We start from the raw sequence: 16,178 nt of genomic DNA, 5'->3' as shown, positions 1-16,178 counted from the left end.
ACGTATAAGACTAAAAACAGTAAAACTCCTACAAGAAAATATAAGCAGTAAATTTTTTATTTAAACACTTTAAAAATTTTAAAAATAGTTCGAGAGCCTTCATACTGTTTTCTATATTTCTGTTAGCAATATTTTTTCTGACATATTTCCTCAGGCAAGGGAAATGATAGAAAAAATAAACAAATGGAAGTACATCAAACTGAAAAGTTTTTGCATATTAAAGGAAACCATCAATGAAAAAAACACAACCTACTGAATGTCAGAAGATAATTGCCAATGATATATCCTATGAGGATACAAAATTTATGAAGAACTCATAACAACTCAACACCAAAAAAAAAAAATCAATACAATTGAAAACAAAAAAAAAGCGGAGGACCTGATTAGACCCTTCTCCAAAGTGGACATACAGATGGGTAATAGACATGCATATATTATGAAAATATGCTCAACATCAGTAATGATCAGAGAAATACAAATTAAAACCACAGTGAATTATCTCCTCACACCTGTCAGCATGACTACCATCAATAAATCGATAAACAATAAGTGTTGATGAAGATGTGGGAAAATGAGAAGCCTTGTGCACTGTTGGTAGGAATGCAGACTGGTGCAGCCACAACGAAAACAGTATGGAGGTTCTTCAAAAAATAAAAAAATAGAACCGCCTTATGACCCACATTCCATTTCTGGATATATCCAAAGAAAAACAAAACACTAATTTGAAAGAATATATGCACCCCTATATGCATTGCAGCATTACTTACAATATCCAATATATGGAGCCAACCCAAGTGCCCATCAATATATGAGTGGATAAAAAGGTAGTGGTAGAAATTCAGTGGACATACAGCCAAGATGGAGACGTAAGTAGATACACTGTGCCACCTCGCACAACCAACAGGAGGACAATCGCAAATTTAAAAACAAAAAACAACCAGAACTGCCAGAAAATTGAATTGTATGGAAGTCCAACAAGCAAGAAGTTAAAGAAACATTCATCCAGACCAGTAGAAGGAGCAGAGATGGGCATCTGGGGCAGAGAGGATGCATGGCAAGGTGGAGGCTGGTTGAGTGGGCGGTCCCACATTTGAGTACAGGGAACAACTGGGGAATGAGACAGACCTTGCAACCCAGGGCTCCAGCTCATGGAAATAAAGCCCCAAAGCCTCTGACTGAAAACACCTGTGGGGGTTGCAGCAGTGGGCAAAACTCCCAGCCTCACAGGAGAGTTCGTTGGAGAGATCCACAGGGTCCTAGAACATACACAAAACCACCAACCCGGGAATTAGCACCAGAAGAGCCCAATTTGCTTTGGGTAGAGGAGGAAGTGACTGAAATCTAGCAGAGAGCCAAGCAGGCAGCATTGTTCCCTCTTGGACCCCTCCCCCACATACAGCATGACAACGCAGTGACCTGGGTTTTCCCTGCCCTGTCAAATACCTAAGGCTCTGCCCCTTACAACATAACAGGCTGCTGAGACCAAAAAAAAAAAAAAGTAAAAAAATAAAATAAAAGCCCAAATGAAAGAACAGATCAAATCTCCAGCAAAAATACAACTAAGTGACAAAGATAGCTAACCTATCAGATGCAGAGTTCAAAACACTGGTAATCAGGATACTCACAGAAATGGTTGCGTATGGTCACAAAATCAAGAAAGAAGTGAAGGCTATGGAAAGTGAAATAAAGGAAAATGTACAGGGAACCAACAGTGACAGGAGGAAACCAGGACTCAAATCAACAGTTTGGTGCAGAAGGAAGAAATAAGCATTCAACCAGAAAAGAATGAAGAAACAAGAATTCAAAAAAAGAAGGACAGGCTTAGGAACCTCCGGGACAACCTTAGATGTTCCAACATGTGAATCATAGGGGTGCCAGAAGAAGAAGAGCAAGAAATTGAGAACTTGTTTGAAAAAATAATGAAGAAGAACTTCCCTAATCTGGAAAAGGAAATAGACTTCCAGGAAGCCCAGGAAACTCAGAGAGTCCCAAAGAAGTTGGACCCTTTTATAGGGTCCAACTTTTATAGAACAATTTTAAGTTGTGTATAAGTCTGTTACATTAGAGCCGTGGTTCTCAACCGTGGCCATATGTAAAAATTACCCAGACTGTTTAAAACTGGTTAGATCTGGGCGCCATTTCCCAAAGACTCTGATTTGCTTGTCCTACGTCACATTGGACACCAGCATTTCTTAAAGGCTCCCCAGGTCTTTCTCACAGGAGACCAAGGTTTCAAACCACTCCTAGAAGGACTTGAGAGTTTGCCATTTATAACATCTGCCCTTCCCACATGTAATGTCCTATTGGGTTTCATTTCCATTGCCTCTTGGTGGAGAATGGTGGGGAGTGGATGTTACATGGACAGATGCTGAATTATTCCCTCCAGAAAAACATGCTAAAAAAAAACCAAGATGGTGAAGAAAAGCCACAGGGGAAGCACAGGGCATCTTGCTCAGCCAGCTTTACTGAGGACCCGCTGTAAATCGGAATAGTACTTGGTGCTTCCACTCTGTGTCTGGTGCTTCTGGGTGCTTGTTTTAAGGTTTATTTTGGGAAGGGGATGGGGAGGAGTCATCACATTAAGACAAATAGACCATTAGAGGGTAGCCTTTGTAGCCTTTCCGATACATGGCATCGGCAAGTAACTTAACCAGAGCACAGCAGGTTCTGGGTGCTATGGCAGTAGGAAAAAATACGCAATGTGCTCTTGTCCTTACTGAGTTTGTGGTTCCAGTCCGACTTGCGGCCTAAGCAGGATTCAACTCTGAGATGGGTGGAATTCATCTACATACATATTTTTAAAATACTATATGTGAATACAGTTAGTCTGGGCATGCTTTCCGGTTTGACCCTTGGCCACACCCCTCCTTCACACTCCCATTCTCATCTTTTCCTTCACTTACGTTTACCCCTGTAGACCTTTTTGAGGAGTGGAGGGAAGCTAGATTCTAATGAGAAGGGGAAAATGTCATTACTTAACCTGGGCACCTTTTCTAGCTAAATTCCAAAGTTTTATTCTCCTTTGTTCCCTATTAGAATTAATTTAAAAGGAAATAATTAACCACAACAGTAACAAAAATCCCCACACCCACACTAGCTGGAACGAACTTTATTTCTAACCAGGCGTTTTTATTTTATATAAGAATTTTAGATCCTCCAGAGGTAAAAGGGATTGCTTTGGCTCAAAGCCAATGAAATAGGTATGTCAGAGGAAAAATTTGCTTCTTCTGAGATAGGCTGATACAGAGTTCACTCTTGTTAGATCAAAGGGACCCTGTGATATCCTGTCCCATTCTTTACAGCTTCTGGCTTAGCAAGCAAGCCCCTACCTGGGGACAATGGGCAAGGCATATAACAAATCCTTATTTAGGCAGGCTAGAATAATAGGTTCTCTCACTACAGAATTGTGTGATTATACAAGAGTAGGGCTATTGTCTGAAAGGAAGACATGAGGAGATCTAAACTAGAACTGGGAATAATTCAGAACGTATCCATCATTAATGACCTTTCTTGAATTATATACTGCATCTAAAGCCTATTTAAAACATCATGTTTTTGTTTACTAACCACTAAAGGAAATCCTTACCTTTCTTGCAGGGAAAATACTTTGAAATCCAGTTCAGTCCAGGTGGGGAGCCAGATGGCGGAAAGATCTCCAACTTCCTTCTGGAAAAATCTAGGGTGGTGATGAGGAACCCTGGAGAGCGGAGTTTTCACATATTTTATCAGGTTTCCCTTCATATTTTTTTTCTTTCCTACTTCCTTGTTCCTTCTCCATATTTGTGTGTTTGTTTGTTTGTTTGTGTGTTTGTTTTTTCCTGTCAGCTCTCAGGTTTAGACAGTCTAGTCTGGCAAGCCAAGGAGTGTCTATCACAGTGGAACGTGTAAGTCACTGTGCAAAGGAACTCTGGGAATGAATGACCCTGACCGTAAAGGAGAGTAAGTTCTGGTTGGGGTGAGAAGAGAAAAATTTCCTAAAAGCTCAATAATCAATGAAGTGTCGATACAACCTCAAAACACAATTTTGATTCTTTGCCAAATAAAAACTCACGTGGGGAGATTTGACAGGAATAGTCAGGAGAAAGATGTCACTCGAGAAGTTCCGGGTAATGTGCAAGTGGAGACGGCTCAAGCAGGTCAGGTGGCCGGGACAGAGCAGTGGACATGTGAGCCAGGCCCCAACCAGTGTGCTAGGGCAGAAGTCTCCAAGGGTGAACTGTGGGATGAAAGGCTCAAAATAGGCTACATGTCTTTTTTTTCTTTTCTTTCTTTCTTTTTTTTTTTTTTTAATCACCAGTTATGCCCTCTTTACCTTCTCCTACTTCCCCCATTGGCTATGGATCTATAATGCTAGGTCAAAAAGTTTTGACTTAGATACTCAGAAGCCGTGGAGACTTCTGGGCTAGAGAAGTGTGGAAGATGATTTTAAAGTATGTCCTTGTCTTCAGTGATCATCTGATTCAACTAGTTTTTAAAATATTTTTAAGTATTTTAAAATATGATGATATTCTATATCACAAGTAGGCTACCCCAAGCAGAGCAGAAATCCATAGACTATTTCTTTTTTTTTTAAAGATTTAATTTGTTTATTTTTAGAGAGGGAAGAGAGGGAGATAGACAGAGAGAGAGAGAGAAACATCAATGTGTGGTTGCTGGGGGTTATGGCCTGCAACCCAGGCATGTACCCTGGCTGAGAATCGAACCTGGGACACTTTGGTTCCCAGCCCGAGCTCAATCCACTGAGCTACGCCAGCCAGGCCTTCATAGACTATTTCTTTATGTACGAGCTTATATATTAGCATTTCATGTATTGGAGATCCACATTAGATTTTCATTGAAGAATGCCCTGCAACTATTTTTTGTTTTATTTTTGTTTTGTTCCAGCTTGAAGATCACTGGATTAGAAGGAGGATAAACTGTGTTGGTAGCTCACGTTTAGTCTTATCAATTGCAGAGATATCTTGGATGATGACAAACAATTCTTCTTAGTTGGCATCTCTTTGTTGAAAGAATACCTAAATGACCAAAAGCTTTTTCAGTAATATGTACTTTTAATTGTATTAATCAAAGCAGCATGTGCAGATGATTGAAAAATAATTTTGTGTATCACACATAGTATATTATTTACTAAGCACTAGAGCAAAGTTTATAGTTGTTTCTAGGACCCTTTTCAATAAATGCCAGCCCATTACCCACTGTATCCTGCCTCAGAAGTCCTCTACCCAGAAGCTGGAAACTACCAGACTAGGGACTGTGGAAGTGATGAGCTTTGGAGAAGATGGAGTTAAAGATTCTGACATAAAGCCGAAGCTGTGAAATCGATGAGACTGCTGTGGGAGTGAGCATGGAGAGAAAACCATGCATATACAGGACTGTCTGCAGACTGAGGAACCAGGGAGTTAGGGGAGGGAAGCCAGGAGAGGGCCAGGGGGCCACACAGCAGGATCAGAGCTCAGAGCTCCTGCAGGTGAGGCCTGGGGCAGAGGTCTGGGGACCAAGAAGGGGCTGTTCAATGTAGCCACTGGAAAGTAGTCATGGAAGTCATTTCATCAGAATGGTGAGGGAGGAGCCAGAGTACAGGTGGTTAAGTCTTGCTGAGAAAGTAGATTCTGTAGCTTGAAGAAGTTCACTGAGCCAAGGAAAAACTTCTACAGAAGGCAGAGCACACCATGCGTTTGTAGCAGAAGAGAGTTAGAGCAGGATATTGAAGATATAGCTGAGGGAGGCTATGCACTGTGGATGGGGAGGAGACTGAGAAAGAGGCAAGGACAAGTTTTTTCTCAGATAACAAACAACATGAAAGAGAAAGCTAGGAAGAGGGTGGCACAAAAAGATTTCAGAGTCTAGGGAGAAAATTAAGGGAATCCCATGTCGTGGGATGGCCTAGAACTTCTCGGCAATGGAAATGAGGTTCCCCATTTTGGGGGAGTGTTGCTGAGTTGTCGTGAGGAATTTGACCACAATGGAGAAGTGTGGATAGGAACTGTCTTTGTTTTCCTAAATCCTGTTGGGTTGGAGATGGCAGGGTGCTGGAGCTGGCGTGCACGGGCTGTGCAAATCTGTTTCCATCTCTTTCTTCAGTGGCGCTTTCTTAATAGTTTGAAATCACTCAGGGTAGGAGCATTTACACCATGAAAACTGGCCAACACTACAAACCCATTTTCCCCACAAGAGTTGGTGGATAAACATTTCCAGCACATCCCTGATGGGAGCAATTTACAAGCGTCTTGCTCAGACCGAAGGCGCAGATAGATACCAGAAGTGGAACAAAGAGCCCGGGACAGTCATTTGGTTTGGGAGTGCGGGACCTGAATGGTTTTCTAATATGCGCCCTGCAGTGAGAAGCATGGAGGGGCTGTCTGCACTTTAAACACTCTTCAGCCAGTCGAGCAGGAATGAAGTAATTATAATCTGGCCAAGTCTCCACTCTCTTGAGGGATCTCACCACTGAAGCACTGCAGGCCTTTCCGCTTACTGGACAAAGGACACTTCTCTGGTCTTGCAGGTCTGATCAGAGAGTTAAGAATCAGAACTTGCAGAGATGACTCTGGGCTGTCACAAGTACAGCAGAAATCCTGAAGCCCCATCATATTTTGGAGATGAGGACCACAGATCATCTTAGAGGGCAGGGCTAGACAGGCCCATCACTTATGCTTGGGGTGGTGGCGGCAAAAACTCTGAGGTGGCTTTGAGTACTTGGAGGGTCACATCACACTCACACCCCACTTTCTCTTGCCACAGCTCATCGAGGGTGCCTCTGCGGATCAGAAGCACAGCCTCGGCATCACCAGCATGGACTATTATTACTACTTGAGCCTCTCTGGGTCCTACAAAGTGGATGACATTGATGACAGGCGGGAGTTTCAGGAAACGCTGGTGAGTGCTGGCATGGTGCCAGGCAGGATCTGCTCTGCAGACGGGACGCTGCTGCTGGTGGAAAGGGCAATGGAGGTTAGCCCAGCCAAGAACAGTGTGAGGTTTCCACCTCCTTCTGCTCTACGTGGTCCATTTCGTAAAACACGTTTCAGCACCCTTAAATAACCACCTGCCCAGTTGCCAAAGGACCACTTAATGATTCTTGAGATAGGTTGAAAAGAAAAACAGTGAATGCATCATTACCCCCCTGCAGGAGCTCTGATGAAAAGATAAAATCTATTGTGCATTATGTATTTACCATTCCTGTTTGCTGATGACTTTTGCACAATTGTCGAGCTATTTTCTTACAGAGGCAAAGCAGAGGGCTCTTATGATCTTAATGAGGTTTAGAATTTTAAAACACCTTCAAGCTTTTCTCCACCCACACTCTCTTCACCTCTGCACTGTACAGGTCAAGAGTGTGATCTCTCTCCACGCTCTTCACGTGGTGTCTACATTATGGTACCAAGGGTGAACCCAACTGGATTACTGAGGGGTCACATCCTCCAGGAAACAACTTAATAAGTCAGTGTAGAACTTTGTGGAGGAGGGTTGGTCACCCATTTAGCCCCCAAAAAGTGCACCACCAGTGCCCTTTGAATCCGCTACCAGCCAGGCTCATCGTCGGCCCAGATCCAGAACCAGGTGGAAGACCCTGAATGGGCATTTGGAGGGACAGTTGGAAGGAAGCTGATACTTGTTCTTGAAAGGGTCAGGATGTTATTCCTGGGTGTCAGGAAAAGAGAGGACATCAAAAAGGCCACGTGGCCCTGAAGGAGCTGGGTGAAGCAATGTAGGTAAGGAGCCTGCATTGTTCCAAGGGTATAGTTCCTTTAGGAGATGGATATCGAAGACTCAAGCCTTTCAGCTGCTTTTGAATTTTGTGGACCTCAGAAATAAGACTTTCTGATGATGTTTGTATTTGATCTCCTGGGGATTTATAATCAAGATCTGTTTGAAAGTCCAAGCTATTCTCAGTCCTCCCAGTGAAGGGAAAGACCTCCGAGTCTATTTGGAGCAGCTGGACACAGCACCAGTGTCCTTAGAGGGAGGGGGTGGCACCAGATCACAGCAAGGGATGAGGACAGACTTGTTGACTTTGTGTGCAGCTGCTGCTCCGGCTGAGTACCTTTCCTCCTGCAGCTCTCTGTGCCCTTATTCCTGGAGGATTGCGTGCTCTCTCTAGGGACAGAACCGCCTTCCCGGTGCTATTTTGAGACTTGAGAAGGATGTGTGAGTGCGTTGGTCAGGGATAATGTCTTATGCGGACTTCCAGCTGTCATCGCTCACTGAGCCACATACAGCTGCCCCACCCAGCCTGAGCCTGGGCTCCTTCATTACATACTCCTTAAGCTGGTGACCAGCCTGTGTGGGTAATTTTTCTTTTTCCCTCCAGCATGCAATGGATGTGATCGGGATCTTCGCGGAGGAGCAGACACTGGTGCTGCAGATAGTAGCAGGCGTTCTCCACCTGGGAAACATCAGCTTTAAAGAAGTTGGCAATTATGCCGCAGTGGAGAGTGAAGAGTGTGAGTAGCTTTGGCTCACAATTGTTGGACGAGGGGAAACCATTGTTTGGCTCCATCAGAAGTAACCCACTGCTTTCCTTTGCTTAGATCTCAACCTGGGTATTTTGGGAAGAGACAAGAAGTCATGTGGGTCCTGCTGTGGCAGAACAAAAGGGCCCATGAGGGTCCTGACCTCTCCGGCACACCTGCCCCTCTCCTACCACATCCCACATTAACTAAGCCAGAATTACACTCAGACCATCAGTGAATTGGTTTCAATTCATCATTACCATTGGGGAACTCTGGCAGAATTTCACATGGAGGCTTAAAAGTAAAGTGATGCTTTAATGAAGATTAAAGTAATCACTGAATAACTCAAAAGATTTGTCTCCTAATAAAAATCTTTTCTGTGACTGATCGTTAGGGTCTACATTCACCTAAAGATCATGAAGAGCAAGTGGTGGGCTACATGTGAATATGGAAAGCTCACAGATTCAGTTTGTCCCATGGGTTGGATTAAGATTGGATTTCTGAAAATGTGTGTGTGGGGGGGGGGAGGACGTTGACTATTGTGTGGATATTGCTAATGATCACCTTTAATGGTCGTCTCTATAGCAGACCTGAATGATCATTTTTACTCTTTGAGAATAACTCAGGTCCTTCCTGCAAAGACGCTACTGATGTGCATGGCGCAATCTACCACACTCACCGTGGCGGGTGGCTGCAGCCTCTTCGGCATCAGACAGCTTCCCAGGCTGATTTCAGAAGCCACCCACCCATCCTTCAAGCACCCAGGAAGACATTTCTTCCTTTCTCAGCATTCTTCAAGGATGATAAATTTAGATGCTTAGTAATAAATAGTATCCCACTCATTGCTGACAGTGCAGTGAGGCTATTTCCATTCCAAATAAGGTTCTTTTTTATATTTTTGTTTTCTTTTGTGATAAAAAGGGAAGTACTGCTAACTTCCAATGTCCATCTGATAAAGATCAAGATGAATTATGTTTACAAGAGAAAGGAATGGGATGGAAAACAATAAATTTACAGGGTGTCCAGAGTCTAGAAGCACAACCTAAAAAATAATAACAGTAGTAACTGTGTTTCCAGACTTTGTGGGCATTGCCCTTTCCATTTAACAAAAGCGTGTGTGTGTCCAGGAGAGTCATTAACACTCTCGGCCTTTCAGCTTTGTCAGTGTTGGTTTCTTGGTGGTTTCTGTGGAAGGAATTGGGTTGCTCTGGCCTTTGTGGATTGTGCAAGCCTTTACTGCCCCTTTATGCTGGAGAAGAGAGGCATGGCTCTGACACAGCTAGCATTTCCCCATATACTTGAGCCAAGAAGTAGCCTCCACAGCCCACTGGGTCAGGCCCAGGATTGGCAAGTGCCCGATGGGAGGTGGTGGAGTGATGGTGATCAGGAAAAGCTGTGCTTGAAACCAAAGAGGTCTAACAAAGAAAAGTGTCCTCCTGCCAGTACTTGGTTTCCTGTTCACTCAGTTAACACCTTGACATGCTCCAGATGGGTGCCCTGTCCAAGCTCTCCGTGCTCCCACTTTGCTAGTCAGCTTGTTCCCTTCCCAGCTGGGAACCAGGGTTTCCTATCTCTTGCATTCCTTTCATGGGATATGTGTTCCAGAGCAACTACACACACTCGCTCATTTTTCCCACTCTTGTGCATTAATGGGGACATACAACATAATCTACATTCTATCTGAAGATTAGTTTATATTAATTCACTGAGGAGCTCCATCTTTTCTATAGCTGCATAGTATTCCATTATTTGGCTGTTTTTGTTTTGTTTTTTTTTTTTAATTTATTGAACTAATTCTCTATGGGTGGGCATTAAGATGGTTTTAGATCTTCTGCTATTACAACATTGAATGAATACTACTAAAATGAAGAACCTGGTTTGTGCTATGCTTCTGATATTTGAGTGTTTCAGTGGAATAAATTAGTAGAGGGAAGTGCTATAAAAAACGTGGGCTACCATGTTTTTATAATGGAAGAAAGCAAAATTGCTCTAGCTATTGTAGTGGGGAAAATGGCAACATTCCCATCACAGCTGAAGCAAAATAGCCATTCATAATGACAAATTTTGTTGTTACCTGACCTTCGACTCCTGGAGCTTTAGAATTTCCTGAGTCAAACCTTTGCATCACTGAGAGGTCAAACACACCTCCGCTTGGGCACATGTGCCCCGTCATTGCCAACAGACTGAGATGGTATTTTGAAAACAAGTCTTGCTCAAAAGATATTAAATCCAAATTAATGTAAGAATTTTGTTGGAGGAAAGTAATACAACATAAATATCAATGGGGAGCACAAGTAACAATGCCCTTGTTTGCCATGTTAATTTCTTATTTAAAAAAAAAACTGTTTACTTTGCCATTTCTCATAAATGGACATATTAAATCTGACTTTGCTTTACCCTTTCAGGCACTAATAGAACTCTATCTGCATTACCAAAATGTGCTGCAACGTTACTTTCTAGCAGGTTCTTTTATATTCCTCATAATTCCGATGAACTATACCAGACTTTAGCTCTGACTGGACCTTGTCAGCATGTTAATTTAATCGAGGCCTGCTCCTTCCTCTGCTTCCCCAAGGCCTCCAAGCCTCCGCACTGCCCTTATCCAGCCCCAGTCACATACACCCTTGTGGAAATTCACAGCCCAGGAAGTCTATAGGAGCAGCCCTATAATTTCAACACCAGGGCAGCCACTGAAGAAAATATGAGGTCATAAAAGGTTATTCTTGAAACACATGGCATGGATTTTTTTTTTTCAAAGCAAGTACTGGATTTCCTCTCCAGACTTCTTCGCTGTTTCCCTAAGCTGTGGTTCTGATTCTTGGCCAAACTCCATGCCTTGTTTTCCGAGTGCCTGCAGTCCTTCACTGGTGCCCTCTTCTACAGAAGAGGTGTGAACCACGGAAGTGTGTAGACGGCATGTTTCTTTTTCTGTCTCGTCTGTCTGTTTTGTCTCAAGGACCTAGAAAGTTAGCCCGTATTGTTATATTTCTTTAGCTGTGGTCATAAAGATAACAGCATAAACTTTTTCACCAAATATTTGAACCTCGTCCCCACGTTGGCATGATTATGGGCTTGGCAGAAGCTCACATTTACAAAACAGACAAAGTGGGGCTAATTATTTGTTGCATCAAACCATTCACTGTGTAGTTACCATGAAGAGGCAGGGGCCCTGGTGAGTGTGCCATAGACCAGGGAAGACCACTGGGTCAAGTGAGGTGCGCATGCACCTGACTGTCCGCCTGGTGATGAGGGCGGTAATCAACACTGCCGCTTCCCTTAGTGAACCTCTTACATGTCAGTCACTTCGGTAAGTGGCTCTTACCAAACAACCCTACATGTGTCCAATCTTACGTCTTTGCTGTGTGCAGAGGTAAGTTACTGTTTATTGGAAGACACATCCAGGTCCCTAAACACACATGTTAATATTCAAACTGAAGTAAAGCAAGGTAGGAAGACCATGAAGAAGGTAAAGGGGGTTAAATATATGGTGACAGAAAGAGACTAGACTTTGGATGGTGAACACACAATGAATTACGCAAATGATATATTATAGAATTGTACACTTGAAACTTATATAATGCTCTTAACCAATGTCACCCCCCAAAATTTAATTTTAAAAACTCACGGAAATGGCACTGGCAAATTAGTGCACTTGATTTTGTTCGCATGCCCTTTGTGAAAAAGGAAGCCCTCTGCTAGTCAGAGCGTTTCTGTGAGACGCTCACACAGATAATATATACCTAGTTCTGGCATCACACTTCTCCAAAATGCAGTCAGTGACTTCATCTCATTGGAAGGTATATACTAAGAAATGTCAGCCTGTTCATTCTAACACCATCTGTGAAATTCAAACACATTATCCTTTAGTGGGAGGCTTGTGAGTTTTGAGTATCATAATAAGGTTTTTAACAAAATGCATTTATCAAAGAATTTTTGTAAAGCTTTATGCAGAAAAGAAGACTCATATTCCAGTTTAGAATTTTGATTTGTGCCCATAAAAATTTTTCATTAATGTTGGAAAAAGTCTGAGCATCCTTTCATTCCCAAGGATGGCGTCACTTACTCACATTGGTGTGTTTTAACCAGCGGGTTTGGGGGGGGGATCCCGTTTCTATCACTAACCCTCCTCTGGGAGAGTTTCTCCACCCCAACATGTCGCTGAGCCATGGGAGCCTCAGCTTTGCTGCCCGAAAGCCACAAACTACATGACTACAGTCCTCAGGATGGGGCTATATGTCCTCAGGATGGGGCGGGTAGGCTGTGGCTTGAACAATGCTAACACCCTCCATTTCATCCCATACATCACGCCCAGAGAAATCTGCTTGTAACACCCCTCTCCCAAAGCTGTCCAGGCCCCTGTGACTGCAGCCCGAATGAATCGGACCATTCTATGACCTCCACTATTGGAATCTGTCCTGACCTTTTAGTCATCTACCTTAACTTTCCGCTGTAGCCAGTGTCGGTCTGCTCACTGTACCTCGACCACATCTCTTACATTCCTGCTTCCTCTCCTTTACACATTCCATGGTCCTTTTTCTCTTCCTGCACATCTATACAGATCTTGTCTGTGCTTTTAGACCTCGCCCAATCCCACACCTTGCTTGATCCCCCCCCAGCAAGCAGTAACATCTTTCTCTTCTAAATTCCTCCCGGACTATATTGTCTGTCTGTGTCACAAATTTAACCTTTCGTAGGCTCCTTTGTTTGGCAGACTGCTTTTTTTGTCTCCCCTGCATTGTCTTCAGGATGTCTCCAATATTTTGTGTCCTGTCCTCTCTCTCTAATAACCCTACACATGGTGACTACTCAAAAAATATGGGACTGGTTGTAACGATTAGTTTGATGATATCAGGTGCTTCAAGCTCTTTGGGAATGATGCCATGAAACACTGTGTCAGAAAGGAAGAAAACAATACTTAGAGCCAAAGAAATGTTTCTTGATTTAGTTCCTTCCGGCTGCCTTGCTGCAAGCTTGGAGAGATGTCCATTTTAGGCATTCAGCTGTGATCTCAGCAGGGGGGATAGGTTTGCCACCCTTCTTGGTTCACTGGTTCGTGTTATTGGAAGTCTCGGTCATCAGAGGAATTGACTCATGAAATGGAACAGTTGGGGAAAACAAAGTGGATGGATGTGTGCGCGATTGCTGCTAAGCGTCTTCACTGGACAGAGAGTTCTTGGGGACGAAAGATGGCATCTCGTGTGTGTGCGTGCATGTGCAGCCTGCGTGTTTGCAATAGCATTGTTAAAATTCTGCGTGACATTCTTGGTTTATTTTGTTTTCTATAGTTTTGGCTTTTCCTGCCTATCTCCTGGGGATAAACCAGGACCGGCTGAAGGAAAAGCTAACGAGCCGGCAGATGGACAGCAAGTGGGGAGGCAAGTCGGAGTCCATCCACGTGACCCTCAACGTGGAGCAGGCCTGTTACACCAGGGACGCGCTCGCCAAGGCCCTGCACGCCCGAGTCTTCGATTTTTTGGTAGATGTGAGTAAACACAGGGTGACACTGGCGATGCTTCATATTGTAGCCAGAGAGAGTTAAAACCGCTAAAGGTTGGTTCGTGTTTTGGCTCATTCCTTTTAGCCATTACCTTACTACTCCTATTTTCACCATGTAATCCTGGGATCCTTGAATCCTGCGTTTACTTGTAGAATTACTCCAAGACACTAATGTGGTAACAACATCTTGTGGACAATATGCAGGGTAGGGCAAGGTAGCTTTATAGTTGTTTGTACGGAAAACAATACAACAACCAATAAATAATAATATAAGAGTAAACTCGGTGATTCACGTACTCACAACTGTAAACCCACTTTTGCCCAACACTGTACTTGTAGAGGCAGGACTGAGGACCGGGAAAGCAGAGGACCCGTGGTCATGCAGCTGTCTGGATTTTGAGCCTGAAGATGTGGGAATGTTGTATATGCCATCCCTCACTGTGTTAAGAATTAGTTCAAAATTTAGTGGCTTACACAGTAAACACGCATTCTCTCATTTGGGAAGTGACGTGGCTGGGTGGTTCCGATTCAGGGGTGAGACCATAGTCAAGATGCTGATGGGAGCTACAGTCATCCCGAGACTGGATCAGAGTTGAGGACCTGGTTCTGAGATGCCACACTCACCAGGCTATTAGCAGGACACCTCAGGGCCTTGCTGCATGGTCCTTTCTTTGGAGCCGCTTGAATGTGCACACAACACAGCAGTTGGCTTCCCCCAGAGTGAGTGATCGAGGAGAGAGCAAGGCAGAAATCACAAGGCATTTACTCGTAATGTCCTCATCTTGCACTCAAGGACTGCCACTCTGCAACATTCCGCTCGTTGGAAGCAAGTCACTCAGCACAGCCCACACGTAAGCAGAGAGGAATTAGGCTCCACCATCTAAGGGAGGGGTATCAGACTTTGTGTACGGTTGGCCCTCCATAGCTGTGGATTCCACATCCATGGACTCAGCCAATCACGGATCAAAATTATTTGAAAAATGAATAAATGTTATGTTGTTGCTGACTATGTACTTAGGCCTATGATGGCTGTGTCTGTACCTAAACATGTACAAGCTTTTTTCTTGTTGTTATTCCCTAAACAATACAGTATAACAACTGTTTATATAACATTTATATTGTATTGGACACTTTAAATAATACAGAGATTATTTAAAGTTTATGAGAGGATGCCGCTAGGTTGTAGGCAAATTCCGTGCCCTTTCACTTAAGGAACCTCAGCATCCAAGGATCGTGGTGTCCACGGGGGTACTGGATTCACTCTCCTGTGTATATCTGTATTTTGAACCCACCACAGATTCTATATTGCAAAACTACCACAGATATTTTTTAATGATGGAATAAACATATACATATACTTACATGCACATTTGCATATATATACATATTTATCTATGTATACCACATAGCGATCCTGAAATTGGTCTCTCGGTGGTGTAGCACTGCCAGTGACACAGAGTCTGTGTAAATCACTGAATGGGAGGACAATCATAGCAAACGCTTATGTAGCACTTACTATGTGCCAGATTCTGCTCTAAGTACTTTAGGGGAAAAAAGGCCTCGTGTAGGTTTTCCAGCAAGGCTGTGACTTAGGTATTATTATCTCTGTTTTACAGATAAGCTAACTGAGGCACAGAGAGGTTAAGGAACTTACCTAAGGTCACAACACTATTAAATAATAGAGCTAGGAATCAAGCACAGGTAACTCACAGTGCTCCAGCTCCTCTACTTCTCTGCCTTTTCTATAACCAAGCTAGAAAGAACCCTACGGAAACCGTAGTCAAGGGCCACTTGACCCCAAAAGTCTGTTTGCACCTCGGCCACAACATCTACAAGGGTTAACATATGATACGGTGTGGTTAGGGTATGCTAGGGCAAAGCAGCATACGGTAATTGTTCTGTGCACTCCTCCTGGCTATTTTAAGGGTGAGATTGCTTGGGAAGGTCAAGGGCATGCCAAACATGAGCCACATTGTTAACTTGTGCAGAACCCTCATGTTACTGACCTGGCAACCTTAGACCCCATTCATTATTGGCGGATTTGCCCAAGGCCATTCAGCAAGAAGGTCATGCAGACTTGGGACTAGAAACCACACCTCCTGGTTCTTTTTTCAGCATAACCTCCAGCGCTGGGCGTCTCACCTGATTTCCTGTCCATGTTTCCTCAGTTTTTTGTGTGGTAAAGGGGGATGGATGCCCCGTGTAAGAGATACTAATTAGAGCTGACAT

The 16,178-nt window shown here is 43.6% G+C and overlaps 1 protein-coding gene across 1 annotated transcript in view; it reads left to right on the top strand.

Annotated features, from left to right (window-relative positions):
• The window catches only part of MYO1E (myosin IE), a 200,797-nt gene that overhangs the window by 121,071 nt on the left and 63,548 nt on the right, over positions 1 to 16,178 (top strand). The window contains 4 exon segments of the mRNA XM_028505868.2: positions 3,598 to 3,729; positions 6,742 to 6,876; positions 8,312 to 8,444; positions 13,739 to 13,935. Coding sequence (XP_028361669.1) covers positions 3,598 to 3,729; positions 6,742 to 6,876; positions 8,312 to 8,444; positions 13,739 to 13,935 — 597 coding nt within the window.

Source organism: Phyllostomus discolor, chromosome 1 (genome assembly GCF_004126475.2).
Source record: "Phyllostomus discolor isolate MPI-MPIP mPhyDis1 chromosome 1, mPhyDis1.pri.v3, whole genome shotgun sequence".
Classification (NCBI taxonomy): domain Eukaryota; kingdom Metazoa; phylum Chordata; class Mammalia; order Chiroptera; family Phyllostomidae; genus Phyllostomus; species Phyllostomus discolor.
This window is presented reverse-complemented; position numbering and strand designations above follow the sequence as displayed.